This window comes from Tenrec ecaudatus, chromosome 1 (assembly GCF_050624435.1).
Source record: "Tenrec ecaudatus isolate mTenEca1 chromosome 1, mTenEca1.hap1, whole genome shotgun sequence".
Classification (NCBI taxonomy): domain Eukaryota; kingdom Metazoa; phylum Chordata; class Mammalia; order Afrosoricida; family Tenrecidae; genus Tenrec; species Tenrec ecaudatus.
The window spans coordinates 149,649,282-149,667,423 of NC_134530.1; the positions used below are offsets into that span (position 1 = coordinate 149,649,282).

General features: G+C 40.0%; 1 protein-coding gene across 2 annotated transcripts in view; it reads right to left on the bottom strand.

Moving 5' to 3' along the window:
• The window catches only part of TRIM33 (tripartite motif containing 33), a 123,443-nt gene that overhangs the window by 46,010 nt on the left and 59,291 nt on the right, over positions 1–18,142 (bottom strand). For both annotated transcript variants that reach the window (XM_075559629.1, XM_075559626.1), the window contains exons 2-4: positions 10,937–11,055; positions 10,534–10,678; positions 10,233–10,365 (exon numbers count right to left, since the gene is read on the bottom strand). In XM_075559629.1, coding sequence (XP_075415744.1) covers positions 10,233–10,365; positions 10,534–10,678; positions 10,937–11,055 — 397 coding nt within the window. The remainder of the gene's footprint in view (positions 1–10,232; positions 10,366–10,533; positions 10,679–10,936; positions 11,056–18,142) is intronic.

The window sequence follows — 18,142 nt, forward strand, 5'->3', positions numbered from 1 at the left end:
AAAGATACAGTTATGGTTTACAAACAATATTTCCCCAAAGAGTGGTGTTTATGTGTAAAGAATGGGAATGGAAAAAGAGATGGCTATAGATAATACAACAGAAAAATGTTTCACATACATACATACATACCTGTGTGTGTAGTTAGGAATCACTGTGCATATTAACCTTTGACTGTACATTGAGGGTATTGTTAGGTCTGAGTTGTACAGGGTTATACTCGATTTGCCATGTCACTATTATGTGTGGGTACTCTCACTATGTATAGCAACTGGAAAAATTTTACTCTTGCACATCTTAGGGAGCTCTATCACCTTAGTTTGTATGCAAAATGATTACCCATAAAAGTTATTCTGGCTTTTTACGAAGATGGTGCCAAAGGCCCCTCCCAAAACAGAACCCAAAGCAAAGGCTTTAAAAGCCAAGAAGGCCGGACTGAAAGGTGTCCACAGTCACACACGCAAAGATGATCCACACATCACCCACCTTGCAGCAGCCCTAAGACTACTAAGGCAGCCCAAATATCTTCGAACAGAGCCCCAGGAGAAATAAGCTGGACCATTATGAGATCATCAAGCTTCCCTTTACCAAGGAGTGTGCAATGAAGATCGAAGATAACAACACACTTGTGTTCAATGAGGATATCAAAGCCAACAAACACCAGATCAAACAGGCTGTGAAGAAGTTCTATGACACAGATATAGCCAAGGTCAACACCTGGATCAGGCCTGATGGTGTACATAAATATAATTTGATTTAGGCTTTAAAGTGACACTGGCTGTTATAAGCCAAACAACTGGAACAAAAAGACGTAACTTTGAAGCTAGCAGAAAGAGGGAAACGGGATTATGCAAAACAATAAATGCAACACTGTCTTAAATAATAGGGAATAAAACTAAAAGGAGCAGGAAATTTCTAAATGATTAAGTGAAATTGTGTATTTGAACCAAAATATTTAAGCAAATTCAAGCCATGACTCTTTACTGCTAACCCCAAAGCTGGAGGTTCCTGTCCATCCTCAGCTCCAAGCCACAGTCACTGACAACCCTAAAAGCACGGTTTTACTCTGACATTAACTCAACAGCATCTGGGTTTTTGGTTAAGAGCTCGGTTAAAGGAATCACAATGCTCAGTCTGATTTTTTTAAAACTAATAAGCAAATATGCAGGGGAAAAAGATAATAGTTAAGTATAAAATAAAATGGAAGGGAAAAAACAAGTGCTATTATATTCACCAAAAGAACACCAGCAGACATAACAGACTTAAAGGCTAACTAAACTAACATGCCTAAAGATAGTGCAGTTAACTGTTTCAATTTACTTGTAAGGTAATTTTTAATATGCATGCTCTTAATAATACACAATAGAAAAGAAATAGTGGTAAGAGAAAATCCATGAAATCAATATGATCAAGTTTAACACCTCTCTCTTAGTAACAGAACAGAGAGAAAAACTAAAGAAACAGATAGGAACACATATTTAATATACAAGATGACAGCTATAGAACATTACACTCCAAAACTCATAGAAGGACTTAAAGAAGCTATTTGTTTTATTAGGCCAGAGGCCAAGAAACTTTCTGTGAAGGGGGTGACTAAAATTGGCCCCTGGACATTTTGCCAAAGACTACGTGGTTGTTGTCTGGTCAGGTGACTTATAGAGACCCTATGTGCAACAAACAAAAAACCCTGCCAAACCCAGGACCATCCTCACAATCGTTTCTATGTTCATCTCACCAAGTCTTATGTTTTTGCTCTGGCCTCCTCTCTCAACCATGATGTTCTTCTCCAGAAACCAGCCCCGCTGATAATAGGAACAAGTATGTGAGAAGCCATCCTCACTTCTAAGGTGCCCGTTACTTCTCCCAAGACAGATCCGTTCATTCTTTTGGCAGCCCGTGGTATATTCATATGCATTGCCAACACCATAATCAAATGTATCAGTTCTTCTTCAGCCTTCTGCCAAGGGCTACACTATTCCACAAAGCAAGCATTAACAAATGCCAAAGGAATGAAATCACATAAACCACAATCTCTGATGACAATATACTTGAAGTAAAAAGTCCGTAACAGAAAGACAAGTGTTGTGTGTGCTTTTAAGTGTAAAAACTACATTATTCAGTAATCTATTCATTATTCAAAGCAGAAATTATAATGGAAGCTAGAAAAAACTTTGAACTGAACCACCAAAGTATCATATAATTTGAGAAATGGCTCAAATTTACTTAATACAAAATTTCCATATTAGGGGGAAAAGGAGAAAAAATTTAAATATCCACCTCAAAAGAGGTATTTTTAAAAAAGAAAATAAACCCCCAAAAGAAAAAGTAATTAAGATGCATGCAGAAAACAGTGAGGAGAAAACACAGGTTAGCGGGAACCAATAAATCGAATGCCCGTTGTTTGAAAAGACTAACACTGAGTACCCTCTGAAAAGACTGCCCACGAAAATCAGGGAACAGACAGTCAAATACACTCGGGGGGGTGTGTATGTGTTGTGTAAAGGTGTCTCTGTGTGTATATTTTTGCCTGAGCCTGGTAGTGTTGTGAATTACACATTAAGGTGCTAACTGCGCATTTGGTAGTCTGAACCCTGCACTAGTTGCTTAGGTGAAAGAATGAGCTTTCTGCTCCTGTAGTGATCTACAGCGCTGGAAACCCAAAGTAGCACTTCTACCCTGAACTGTGGGGCTGCTATGAGTGAGGATTGACTCCATGTCAGGTGTGGGAAACAGAAAGATTTCTCCCAAGTCGTCTTCCCCAAATATATATTAGACTTAGGACACTGCTTGCAGCTAATGGTAAATGATTGTCAAGTTACCTCCCTGAAGGCAGTCAGTTGCCATACTATTGTCTGGTCCCACCACAGGTTGGGCCCACTCCCTGCTGTTAAGGGCCAATGGGCTACTTCTCCCTAAAGGCTAGGGAGACTCAGTTTAGTCCCTGCACGGTGGGTTTACACCCTACTGATAATGGTTTCTATAGTAAGCCAGAAAACATGTCAAACCTGCTAAGTGACATCCAAAGTTAGGCCATCATCATGAATCTTGGATCTGCCCATCTTGTCACATGTGTACCCCCATTACCTCCCCTTCGTATTACATGGATACCCCTAGACCACCCCCTCCCACTACTGTATTACCTATGGCACAACCCTTTCCTGTGACGTATGTTTGACCTGATGTATTCCACAAGGTATGCTACGGCAGCTCTCCTCAGATGCAAGGTGATCCTTGATTATATATGCATACTTAAATATAAAACACTTAAAAGCTGTTTAGAATCTACATGTATAAGAGCAGGACTTATCCCTTGGCAGGCCTTCAATGTAAAGCTATATAGAAAAGGCCTAGAATTTTAACTGAAAATGAACCCCAAATACTGGTATCTCTACATATTAAAAGGTACCTTTTTGGCTCTTTTTGGAGGGGGGCATAGATAGGAGAATGGAAAAGTGTCATTGCTGCTGTCACTTTCTAAGCAAGTCGGAGTAAGAACATATCCCATGGTTTCGGGGGCAAATTTACACATAATTTCCTTGATTATGAGTACCTCACTCCACCTGGACCTAATCTCCCAAAGTCCAGAGAAGGCTTCCCAGACATGCTGTAGTGTATGACTGTACAGCAGTGAAATTAGATGTGGCACCTAAACAAAAAAAGGGGGGAGGGGGCCCTCTTAATGACAGTATAGACCATGATTGGGTAATGGGCAGATTCAGTGGAAGGTCATTTTCCAAATACCATATATATATTAACATGCACAACAAAAACTCACTGCCATCAAGTCAACCCCCTGTGGGTTACCGAGACTGTAACTGTTTATGGGAGTAGAAAACCCAATCTTTCTCCCTTGGAGCAACTGGTAGTTTCAAACTGCTAACCTTTTGGTTAAAACCCCTATGCTTAACCACTGCATCACCAGGGCTCCATGCAGAGTAGGTATATAAAGTGGAACACGCGCTTCAGTTGGGGTGCCCCACTTGGCTTCATAAAGAGAGCAGTCCTTATCAGGATAAGCAAACTTCACAGCAGCTTTTACCCAGTCCACCAGGCCTTTTGCAAATTTCTCCCTATGTCTGGATCGGAGTCATCTGTGAGTTGTGGGTCATATATTAACCTAAGCAGCTTCTTCCATGCTGCAGAACCCCAAACCAAAGACACTGCCCCTATGTTTGTCTATTAGTTAGCAAAAGTCCTTCTGGAAACTGACGATGCACATTCACAAAATGAAACAGCCCTTCCATGCCAGTCCTTGGTTTCAGTTTATTGTTTTTGCATTTATCTCACTCAAACTGCTTTGTGACCAGACTATTAAATTTTGTGACCAGACTATTAAATTTTGTGACCAAGATTAAATTTTCCTTTGATAGTGGCCCCAAGTCTAACCACTACTGCTCAGACAGACAAACATCTGAGGTTGGCCCAGTATCAGGATCCTCCACAACATTCTTTCATCTACTTTTTTGCTATTGAGAGATAACCGGGGGGTGAGGGAGTGGGGAGGGGGAGCTGGACCCAAGGGCTCAATGGAAAGTGTCTAGAGAAGAATGAGGGAATATAGGTACGAATATGTCAGATGCATTTGATGTACAGTTTGTAACAAGAGTTGTAAGAGCCCCCAATAGAATGATTTTTTTAAAAAGGAGAGAGAGAAATAACAATAACCAGATATACTTTGGGGGGGGGGGGGGTTTGGACAAAAATTGGGGAAAATTTGTATTGCTACTAGGAATACAAAATGGTATAGCGACTGTGATAAACATTATGCTGGTTTCTTTTTAAAAAAAACTAAAACTAGAATGACTGTAAAACCAAAACCAAATCTGTTGGCATTGAGCCCACTCAACCTACAGAACAAAATAGAACTGCTTCTTCAGGTTTCTAATACTTTAAATTTGAGAGGGGTGGTGTTGTTTTGGGGTTTGTTTTTTTTAAGTTTTATTGGCACTTCATCTACATGTCTACAATAGTTCAAGCACATCAAGAGGAGTTGTAGAATCATTAGCACAATCAACTCAGAATTTTTCTTTTTTGTACTCATTCTTATTCATGTCATTAGGTTTTTAATCATGGCAAAGATATACAAACAAAACAATCTCCAATTCAACCACTTCAACATGTATAATTAATTCAATGCTATTGATGTTACTCTTCGTGCTTTTCAACTATTATTGATATCATTAGTTTGCATTTCTTTATGTATCTAATGAACCAACAACTCCTTAGAGTTGGGGCTACCATTTCAAAATCCACTGGTAGATCTTCTTTCTAGCAAGTGGCTGGTACAAAACTTAAGTACTGAGCCAAAAGTACTAGCTTAAGTACTGAGCCAAAAGACTAGTGGTTCAAACCCACCCAGAGGCATCTATCTCAGAATAAAGACCTTGAAACATCACAGCCTTCACTCAAACCAAGCCAAATTCACTGTCATTGAGTCCACTCTGACTCATAGCAACCGTAAACAACATAGCAAATGCCCCCATGAGTTTCCAAGGCTTTGGATCTTTACAGAAGAGAAAGCTGCATCGTTCTCCTGCTGAGCCACTGGTGGGTTCTAATCACTGATCTATTAATTAGTTGTGGGGCACTTAACTACTAAACACTTGAACTCTGACTATAGGAGACCACTGAGGATGTTAGGAAAGGCAATTATTCTTTAACAATATCATCCTAGCAACGACATGGACAGAATACATTTGAAGTGGTAACACTCAGTAATAACAAGAACTTAGGCTTTCAAATCCACCAGCTTGGGTTCTGCAACAATCCAACCTAAAAAAATGAAAATTGTGAAGTAGACAGAAAGGAAAAAACATTCAAGAGATAGTTATGACTTGACTATGTGATGATTATTACTTGCATTAATAAGCAGCTAAAGGTAGAAAGGCTACCCTCATGTGTACTTCTTAAGAACCACCTTCAAAGAAGAGACCTCACATTGGTTGGGAACACTCCAGGAATGAGGAGGGTAAGAGACTATCCACTAAGAGGCTATGCAACCAAAGAGCTACAGTACATCAACAGGGCCTCCACAGGAAGGAAAAAGCTTTACTGGAAAATCAATCAAGTGAAGACCGGGGGAAGGAAGCACCTACATTTTAGAGGAAACACTGTTTATGTTGGTGGGTGTGGTGGATAAATGGGAGAAGCAACCTCTCGCATGGGGAAAGAATGTTAAACAATAATTGTAGGGAACCTAAGGAGACTATAAGCCCAATTTTATGTTCCCTGGTCGACACTCTAAATATGTTTCTACCCAACCCTAGGTGAACCACTCCATGAACTAAGCACCATGATGATCTTAGCCACTGACCTTGCAAGCAAAAGAGCATCCCCGAAGGGCTACACCAGAAGGACTCAATGTAAAAGCCAGTCTGAATGAAATGGGTCCTCCCTCAAAACTACCTGCACCCTTGGTTTTAGGACTGAAATACTCTGATGGGAGATAAAGCCAAGGAGGGCCACGCCAAGAGTGTGGAAATGGTGGTCATTGGACCTGAGGTGGGATCCCTGGCTTAATGGGTGTCCAATGAGAGGGGATCCAGAACTACCATATAGTTAATACCTCAATGCTTCCCTTGCATTAATATGACAAGTTCTAATCTGTTAGGCAAGGATCTGCATCTGTAAGAATTGATACAGAAAATTTCCTCTAGATTCGATCCTCAAGCTCAATGTATACAGAGTTCAGTCAATTAAGAAACTAATCTGTACAAAACAACTGCAGCTCAAAGTTGGACTATATGCCCATAAACTCCTAATATAAACAGTATCTTAAATCCTATGGAATTGGAGAAAGTATTGGTGTTATCCATACAATCACCTTATACCCCAGGGGGGTGATTGACAAGGTTTGTCTTTGTTTATTTTGTTGTTGTTTTGGGGGTTCTTGTTGGTGTTGATCTTCTTGTGCTTTGTTTTTATCATAATATGACTGCCAAAGTAAACCACAGTTATTCATAACCCGTGCACAAGAAGATGGATTCTGGGCTTCCACTTAAATCTAGCCCCAATCCAAAAACCGCTAGTTCTTATAACATGGTCCTGCCAAGATCACTGAAGATGAGGGTGCTACACCAAAGTGTGATGAATAAAATAGATGGTGCCCAGCTATCAAAAGAAATACTCTCTAGGGTCTTAAAGGCTTGTATTAAAAAAAGCACCCATTTAACTGAGTTGTCAACTAAGTCCACATCAAAGAAGCACACCAGCCCATGTGATCCAAAGATGTTGATAATAAAACCCAAATAAAGGGGAAATTATCGTAGCTTAAGTTGTAAACACCCAATTTGTATAAGGCTGTGGAGGACAGTGGGAGCCCAAAATCCATCTGCAGACCATCTAGTCAGATTAAACCTCTGGCAGATTCCCTCTGACCACAGGCGAAGGATTTGAACAGCTACTAACAGAGATTACTGCAAACTTGATAGTGGGAGGAGTGTGGTAGTTACATAATTGTCAATTTAAGGATTAAGCATGTTGGGATGGAGTCTAGGATGTCAATCAAGCCATGGCCAATGAGGCTTCCGTGTGGGTATAGCCTTTCCCTAAGGATTCTGGGAATTCCAGTATTTCCTCCTCAGAGGTGGGAGACTCTTCTGCTCACACCCTGGGATACATTGTAGCTGACAAGACCCATGGACTCACCCTGCTACAGCCCTGGGTGCTGGAGAAGCCATGCAGAGACCCCTGTCAGCACTGAGATGTTTCCAATGACACTGGATCCAAGGACTTTCTATCCACTGGCCTGTGGTCTTCTACATTCAGCATCACTGCATGTGTTTCATGAATCTGAAGAGGACTTTATAGATTGGTATCAGACATATGGGCTAATATAGGACTTAAGGACTTGATCTGGACTGGGCTGGGATGTTTTCTCAATGTTCAACTGCTCTGGTACATAAACCTCTCCCTTATGTACATGAGTGTCTCCATGAATTTGTTTCTCTAATCTACCCAGACTAACACAAGGATCAAACCATGGTATAATATACTTGGACAGGTAACCTCCCTCTTGACCTACACTCAAGTATTTGATCTACACTCAAGTATTTCTCACCTGTTCCAGGACAGAAATTTCTTCTCTGGCCTTTTAAACACTGATGATGATCTTTGCTCTTTTACTTTTTAATTTGCATTTTTATCTTTGTATTAATACTATTATTTTCTTGGGGGTTTTTTGCTTTGTTTTCGTTGTTTATTGTTTCTGTTGGGATTCCCAGTTTGTGAAGCACAGAAACAATTGATGCATAAAGACAATAACGTATACAATGGTTTATCAGGGATGTGGACAGAGGAATGGAGGGTGGGAAGGGCAAGAGAATTTGGGGAGCAAACAATGAATGCAGGAGGGGGGAAGGAGCACTAGAACTTATTGTGATGCTATATATACAACTGTTTTTAAAAGTAATTTAACCATGGGAGTGTATGATATGTGAATTTAAATTTTTAAAAATCTACTTTAAAAAATAATAAGAAACCAAACATGACCAATAGTTATCATAAGTGAAAGAGGAAGAGTTGCTTAGAGGCACTGAGTTTATGTTAATGGTGGTGGAATAATTTTTAAAAGGGTATCAATAATGGTTGTACAACACAAAGAGTATACTAAATGACACTGAGTTATACAAGTAGAAGTTGTGGAACTGGAGAATGTTTTATTGTCTATATTTTTGCCACAATTAGAAAAAATAATAATTATATGAGTAACAAAGAGTACAAGGAAATATATGTTCTAGAATTAAATGTGGTAATAATTACACAACTTTTTGATATGATTAAATTAATGAATTGTATGATGTGGATGAAGTGCTAATACAAGTGCTTTTAAAAAGTGGTGAAAATGGAAAGTATGGTTAAATTTCTGGAGAATAGAGAATTGAAGTTATTCTTTCATGGAAAAAACGTGTCATCTTCCTTTTTATTCTCTATCTCATCATCAATGAAAAAAGAAACTAGAATATTCAAAGATCTCACTGGAACTCTGAGAAAGGGAGTCGCATGTCTTAAAATAACAGAATCACAAGGCAATTAAAGGTAAGAGATGACCCTGTGGTGAAGGCATACACAAGACACTACGTGGCGCCTCAAAAAAAAGAGCAAAACCAATACTGTTAAGTCGTTAAGTAAATTTGAGGTATTCTATACACAGTATCCTGTATATCCCACATTCTCTACCCTATACAGGGGACAAGAAACGCATGTATTACGTAAACATCTGGAGTCCACTAGCTGTGTTCAGATACTAGCTCTACTGTGAGAAAGATTTCTGTGGGTGGGGGCTCTCACTTTAAAATAGTGCTAAGAGTTCCTGCACCTTCTTGGTAGGATATCTATGAATAAATGAACATGCGGCATACAGAAAAGCCCCTTTAACTACATAAAGATGCTATGAATGCATGCTATTAAGCTTATTAAGGAGCCCCGGAGCACTGTGGGTTGGTTAGGTGCTGGAATGCTAACTGCAAAATCAGGTTCAAACCCCCCAGCTGCTCTAAGGGAAAACAAAATAAGCATCTGTTCCCATACAAATATACAATTCCAGAAATCCTATTCAGGGTGACTATGAGTCAGAGTCGACTCCATGACCATGGGTTTGGATTTGGGATTAGTATTAAGAAGCCCTGGTAGTGCGAGGTCAAGCTGAAAGCTGGTCATTTCAAATCCACCCAATGGTTCCCTAAGAAAGACATGGTGCTCTGCTCCCAGAAGAGTCACAGCCTGAGGGTGGGGAGGGCAGGGGAAAAAGAGGAACTGATACCAAGGGTTCAAGTAGAAAGAAAATGTTTTGAAATGATGAAGACCGTATAAGTACAAATGTCCTTGATAAAATTAATGTATGGATTGTTATCAAAGCCCTCAATAAAATAATTTATTTTTTTAAGTTACAGCCTAAAAATCTCTATGGAGATTATAAAACTACAAGTTACAAGACTGTAAGCTTAAAAACAATACACTATTTTAAAATGCTTACTTGAATCAGACATATGGCAAGCAAAGAAATAATACCATGCTATTCCTGTAAGCCAAAACCCACATAATAGTACATTTTAATAAATATATCCATAAGGCAGGTGAATGTGAATATGCTTATTATTAATTCACATAATGTATCTTTAGAAATATACTATATATTTATAACCTTAACAAATAAATTATGAGCTATTTACTTTAAAGAAAATAAATTAATGAGACTTTTATTATATTTCTCAGTAAACAATTAGGATTTTTGTACCTATGTTCTTTGTGTTCCAAAAGTTGGCAGTCTCTACAAGTCAGTCTATCACATGTCTCACAGAAAAGTTTCAATTGCTCTTGTTTATGTACAGGACAGAAAACGGGGCGCTGACCAGATGCTCCAACAGACTCTGTAGCAAAATAAACCAAGTATTTTTCAAACTAAATACAAATTTTTGCCCAATTTTATAAATTCTTATTGATGTTACTATGCAGAGATTATAAAAAGGAAACAGGAAATGGCAGTGGGGCAAAAGAGGAAGGTTAGCAGGAATAGTGAAGACCATTTCTTATCTTACCTGAGACATCTTCTTTTTTCCTGATCAGGTGATCTTTAGTGAATTTTACTCGTTGATGTGCTTCTATACATGTCTTACATAGCCATTCTCCACATTCTACACAAAAGCCAACTGCACTAGAATTATCTTCACAACTAGTACATACCTAAAATGAAAGAGGATATTTATATGCCAATCCATATTAAATTTATACAATAAGATTCCACAAAAAGAAACAGTTAAGACAGCCCCACTTTACTCAACTCAAAGGTACAGAATAAAGCTGTGTATTTATAAGCGTATTTTATATTTCAAATACAGAACTATTGTAGAATTACTGTTATATAAACACCCAAACCTGTTTTTCTTACGTTTAACACTTTTATATAAAGTTGTGAATAGAAAGAAAAATTAAGAAGCATACCTGTTCTGATTTCTCATCAGAACTGCTAGGGGCTTCAGATGTATCTTTCACAAAATAATTATCCACAAGGTCTATCTGTCTGCATTCTTGGCGGCATACTGGGCACCGTATTACACCAACTACAACACAAAATGACAGCATTAAGAATATTCCGGGGGGTAGGTGGACAGAGGAAACACAGACATGGGTAATGGGGGAACAGGGCACTAACCCACTCAAGGGGAGGAGAGAAGGACCAGACTTCAATCCTGTGTGCCAAGACATGAAGGCAACATACCAGGGAACCAAGACAGAGGTAGGTCTAAGGGGCCGACCCCAATCCCACATACCTGGAAAGCCACCCCCACTCCCACCCCCAACTCCACCCCCAAAGAATTCACTTCAGAGGACAGCACTGAAGCTACAGCTCAGGGAAAGATACATGTCTGATCACAACACACAGGAGCAAATGAAGGGGGAGGGAGAGAGAGTGGAGCACATCCGGGCCCACCAAGCCCCAAGGTTGATATTCCGCCCAGAGCAGCTAAAGCACAGAAAGGACCATAGGGTTGGCCCCACCATGAGACAAGATGTCCCTCACTGACCCATAGTGCTCTGGGGAACAACACTGGAGACACTGTGAGAATTGTGCCCAATCTGACACCACCACAGCAGGGTGAAACACTAAGGGCATGCAACAGACAGCAAGGGGAGCAGGGAGCAAAGCAATGAAATCCCTGGGAATACCAAAAAGGAAGTGGGTGTTAAACCAAGGGACAAGGAAGAAACAAGTGATCTAAAATCAATGTCAAGAAGGGTGTAGGATGCCTGGTAGGGCTTGATAAAAGGCAATGTAACCAAGAGGAATTACCAAAACCTGAATGAAGAGCCAAGAGAAAATAAAGGTAAGAACTAGGAAGCAAAGGGCATTTATAGAGGTCTAAATACATATGTAAATATATTGATATACAGCAATAGGGAAATAGATCTATGTACATATATTTATAGGTTTGGTATTAAGGTAGCAGATAGACTTTGGGTCTCTACTCAAGTACTCCCTCAACGCAAGAACACTTTGTTCAAATAGCCTGGCATTCTGGGTTGCTCACCTTCCCAACACGCTCACTGAAGACAAAATGGGTGCATAAGCAAATGTGGTGAAGAAAGCTGGTGGTGGCCAGCTATCAAAAGATATAGCAGCTGGGGTCTTAAAGGTTTGAAGATAAACAAGGAGCCATCTAGCTAAAAAGCAACAAAGCACACATGGAAGAAGTATACCAACTTGTGTGATCATGAGGTGTCAATGGGATCAGGCATCAAAGACTCAGGAAAAAAATCCTATCATTGTGAATGGGGGGTGGGGGGTGGGGAGATGCCGAGTGAAGACCCAAAGCCCATCTGTAGGCAACTGGAAATTCCCTTACAGAAGGGTCACAAGGAACAAACGAGACAGTCACGGTGCAGTATAGCACTGATGAAACATACAACTTTCCTTTAAATTCTTTAATGCTTCCTCCCTCCTACTATCATGACCCCAAGTTCTACCTTATAAGTCTGCCTTGACCAGAGCATGTACACAGGTACAGCTAAGAGCTCGTAATACAGGGAATCCAGGACAGATAAACCCCTCAGGACCGATATTGACAGTAACGCTACCAGGAGGGGAAGGGGAAGGTGTGGGAGGAAAGCAGGGACTGATCACAATGTTCTACATAGAACACGCTCCCAGGGGGATGGACAACGGAAAAGTGGGTGAAAGGAGACAGCGACCAGTGTAAGACATGAACAAACTAATTATTTATAAATTATCAAGGGTTCATGGGGGAGGAGGGAGAAAAAAAGCATTTCATCTGAGGAAAGTGAGGGAAGCGTACATGATGACCCCATGGAAATGACACATTCATAGATCAAAGATAAGAGCAAAGTAAATTAGACAAATAGCTTAATAACGTGGCTCATTTAACTATGAACTATTTAAGAAGAGAAACCATATTAATTGGGGAAGGGGTCATTATACTCTGGGGTTGGCCCTCCAAAGATGTCCAGGTCCTAAGTCCTTGATCCTGTGAATGCTATCAGAATGATAGCAGAAGTTGTCTGTATGATTAACTTCGTGTTCTTGAGATGGGGAGATTATCCTTTACTACCTGGTAGGGCCTTAAATGTATTGACCTGAAAGCAGAGAGGCAGAGGGATATGAGCTTATGAAAGAAAAGGAAGCCATGGGACATACTGAAGCATAGAGTGGAGTGATGCACTTTGAAGAGGAAGGAAGGAGACACAAACTAAGAAATACATAGGTGGTCACCTAAAGCTTTAAAAGGTAAGGAAATAATTTCCCCTCAAAATCTCCAGAAAAAGTAGCCACACTGACACATTGACTTTAGCAAGCAAAATGAAAAGATTTTGGATTTCTAGCCTCTGGGTCTGTCTGTAAAAACAGCTAGATGGCCTTGATTTATGGCAATTTGTTACAGTAGCAGTAAGAAACTAATACACAATATTTAAAGTTGGCTTGATTCAGAGCTACTTGAACTCACACTGATGTAAGAAAGGCCATCTGTGCATTAATGTGCTAGTGTTCAAACACCTACCAACAAGTAAACTCTGAAATAACACATGGAAGCTAAACGTAAGTAGCAAAACCAGAACCACATAACAGACAACCGAGTGGCTAATGTTCCCAGGCATAGAACAGAGACTAAACCAAACCATCAAAACAATCACAGTGACCCTGTAACTGAGTAGAAAGTCTATAGGGTTTCCAAAGCGGTAATCTTCACCAAGGCAAACTGGTGGGTTTGAACTGCCAGTTCAAACGTACTTGTTAGTTAGCACCCCTGGATTTAACCATTGTGCCACCAGGGACCCTTATGGAACCAAGTATATAGCATGACACAATGACTCTTTTCTAGAGAAGTTCAACATACATTCGAGGTCCACTAAATTTTGAAAAGGATGCTAACTTCACTTATGAGAAAAGAATAGTCTTCAACAAATGATGCTGGGAAACTTGAATTTCCACACAATGTCACATACCATACACAGAAACCTATTCAAAATCAATTAAGGCCCTAAATACAAAAAGGAAGCCATAAAATTCTTAGAAGAACATGAAAGGAGAACAAGGTTGTAGGATTCAATGTTCAGTGGCAAATTATCAGATGTGACAAGAACCCTGACCAGCAAAAGATAAACTAAATAAGTGGTATTATAAGAATTGAGTATGTTTGTACATCAAAGGCCTTTATTAATAAGGTGAACAACCAATCTAAGGATTGGAAGACAACTTTGGAAACCATAGATATTTGACTTTAAGCCAACCCAAATATAAGCCGAGACACCTAATTTACCACAAAAATTGGGAAAGCTTATTGACTCAAGTAAAAGACTAGGGTGGGAAATGCAGCAGCTACTGGTAAATTCCAAAATAAAGAGATACCAATAAAATTACATTAATTGAAGTATCGGCAAGTTACATGTTTTTTGAATATTTATTTCAAAGAAAAACAGTAAACTAGCTCTGTTAAGTAAACAGAGGATCAACAAAAACAATATGGTATCAACAATAACTTTAAAAATACAAAAACCTTAGCTCAATCCGCAACCAAGCTAAAACACAAGAGTTAAAATCCTTCAAAACTGGACTCCTCCTCCTCATCTGCATGTGCAAAAGAGTTAAAATCCTTCAAAACTGGACTCCTCATCTGCATGTGCAAACAGAGCTTCAGCGTCAGCTGGTGTGAGGCTATCAGCAGAGACACTATCCTCACTGAGATCGCTGTCATCACCATCACTGCTGTCGTTCTCACACACAGCGCTGTCTTCACTGCCATCCACAGCATTACTGAGGCCGCATTTCTGGAAGGCGCGTTGCACCATGTCCTCTGGAATCTCTTCCCAGGCATCACAAACCCACTTTGCTATCAATTCTATGTCGAGCTTCATCAGATTTCCAACTTTTGTCAGTCGGGCTTGACCAGATGACATCCATTCATGCTATATCTTTCACACGCAGTCTTTGAAAGGTTCGTTTAAAGACACACATCTAAGGGCTCCAAGACAGATGTAAGCCAACCTGGAATAATAGCCAAAGTAATTTGAGAAGACTTTGCCAATTATTTTTTATGTCATCAGATCTGTGGGCTCTGAACATATCCCAAACTAGCAATGATGGGTTTTTTTTTTTTTCTCTAAGGCTGCTTCTGGTCATCTGTTCCAAATGTCTGCTGGCCATTTTTTTGTTCCGTCTTCATCCATCATTTAATATGTACATGCACTGTAATTCATGATAGAGGTTTGACCTTTCTAGGTAAAGATAATGACAGGTCGCAGCTTAGTTCCATTAGCCAAACATGACAGAACTGCTATGAAATGTTTGTTGTTGTTGTTGTTGTTGTTTTTCCTGTGGTTCTGAGTAAAATAGTTTTGTCTCCCACACTTGTCAGTTCTGTTGCTTGAAAGATCAGAGGTCATCGGTGTTTGAATACTTCTTTGTTTTATGAGGAATGAATGAAATCACTTTTTCATCAAAGCCTTTTGGCAACTTCTGTGAAATCTTTGTTCTTTGCTGCAAACTTAAGGCAAACCTACTCATGATGCATGTACACCATCCTGCTGATGCATAAAATTTTCAATACCTGGTGCTTTAAATTTGTCTTTAGCCATTTCAAAGGCACATAAGCGAATTTCCGTTGTTACCGGTAACCATTTTGACGACACTCCATAACCCACTCATGCAATTCAGTCTCTAGAGCCCCATATGAAATCGTTAAACCACATGGAGCTTGTTTTGCCTTTGGAATCTTTTCCAAGTCAGCTTCCATTTTCTGCCACTCCCTCACTTGTTTTTCATTAACACAAAATTCCCCACTTGCAATACTATTATTGCTTTCTTCTGCTCTTGACACAACCTTAAGTTTGAAACCAACTTCGTATGACCTGCGTTTTTGTTTTGGTCCAGTATTAGAAGTATTGGGGTCCATTTCTAACAAGACGCCACAAGACCCAAAACATGCTGGATCACCAAGGGAACTGACAGTAATTCGGGATTTGGAGATCTGGTATGATAATAACCCAGAATGTGATGGCATGACTATGTTTGCATAGAGCAGCCTGTGTTAGTGCTCATACTATACACGATGTTACTGCATATACTACATTACTACATACACTGCCTAACCACATGTACACAACGCAGCTTGTACAGTTTGAGACCTAACGCAGGCTGATGATGTTCCAGAATATGATGACATGACTGTTTGCAGAGAGCAGCCTGTGTTCGGGCTCGTACTATACACACGGTACTGAGTATGCACTGTGTTACTGCATACGCAGCGTTACATATGTACAGGAAGTGCTAACGCAACACATGCAGTAAAACAGTGGGTACACAATGCAGCATGTATATTATGAGCCCAAACAGGCTCCTCTATGCAAGCAGAGTCAGCACTGGGTCCAGATAGGGGTTAATAAGAAAATAAAAAATAAAATATAACAGACTAAGTACTACAAATAAACATTCTACATATCCAAAACCAGAGATACACCCCAGGTACCAGCACACAGAAGTGGGCAGGTTCTTGCCCAGTACTGCACGGGCTGCCGCTGCAGGAGAAAAGAGCGGTGATATCAGCAGTCATTGGCCCACCCACAGAGGCGGCAAGCAACGGCAGATGAGCGGAAGAGAGCAAAGAACACCAGCCCTGCACAGGAGAACATGTTATGTGGGACTCTCACTCAAGTATAGAAGCCGAGGGAGGCTTTTTCATCATTAATAATGTGCTGGAAAACTCGGTTTATACGAGAGAGAGAGAGAGAGAGTGTGTGTGTGTTGAAAAATATATGCAAAACTTAGTACTACAAAAGAGAAACAGCCCCATCAAAATATGGGCAAAGAACTTGAATAAATCATTCCCAAAAGAAGAGAGGCAAATAGCCAGAAAACATGAAAAGGTGCTTGACATTATGACTCAGTAGTGGTCAGTTCAGTTTCTGATTTAGATACAAATCAAAACCACAATTAATTTCACTTTACCTCTGTTGGAAGAACAATGATTTGGGGGGGTTGGGAGGTAGAAAGAGATGTTGAAGTTGTATCTAGTGCTAATGAGAATGTAAACTAGCTCAGCCACTAAACCATATGATCTAGCAATCCAGTATCTGGCATAGGAGGGGGCACCCCCAAAAAAAAAAAAACACCAGAATTCTCCCCCCAAGCTCCGTATTTAAATTTTTTTACAACCTTATCAACTTCAAAGTACTCTCCATTACACTTAATACATCTGTCAAATCTGCAGTTCCATTCTTGGAAACATTTTTCAAACACATCTGTTTAGATGGCTGACAGCACCTCCCTCATTTTGTTTTGTTTTGTTTCACCTTTTCTATATCGTCAAATCACTGTCCTTTTATGTCCCTCTTCATTTGTGGAAACAAAAAAGTTGCAGGGAGCGAGGTCAGGTGTGTCAGGTACATAGGAGAGGAAGGCATGCTGGTTTTCTTTTGTTTGTTTGTTTTTGCCAAAATCTGACACACTGAGATGGCTGCCTGAGCAGGTGCATTGTCATGGTAGCAAAACCAGTCCCCCATTTGCACATATTTTGTCACACACTGTTCCGCAATCTTCTCAGAACCACTAAATAGAAGGTTTGATTAACAGTCTGACCTGTAGAACAAACTTGAAATGCACTGCGAACTCCAAATCAACAGTCAACATTCTTGTCCATTTGGGAAGATGATGGAAGTCCAGAACAAGGTCTCATCAATAGACATTTCAGCTTCTTTGAAACTAGAAAACCATTTGTCATACCCTTGAGTTTTTCCCCACAGCACTAGCTTTGTAAGCTGTGCTTAACATCACAACAGTTTCTGCAGCATTTCCCCACCCCACCCCCAAAGCAGGAAAAAATTTCACAGCTGCCCAGTTTTCTTAAATTGGCTTTTACAAAATAACGAGATTCAAATGAAACTGCTGCTTTCATGAAAAAATTCACAGTGGCCAGAATTTAACCTTCCAGGCAAAACCACTGGGTGTAATAACTCAGAATGACTTGCTGAGTGCTCATCTGGTGGAAGAAACGCGTATTTACAAAAGCTTTTTTCCAGTTTGTTTTGGTTTTGCTTTGGCGAGGGGGGGGGGGGGATACCCTTCATATATCTAAACGACATGACGGTAGGATCTCAAACAGAAATTTGCATAGCAGTGTTCAGTTCTACACTCTTCAC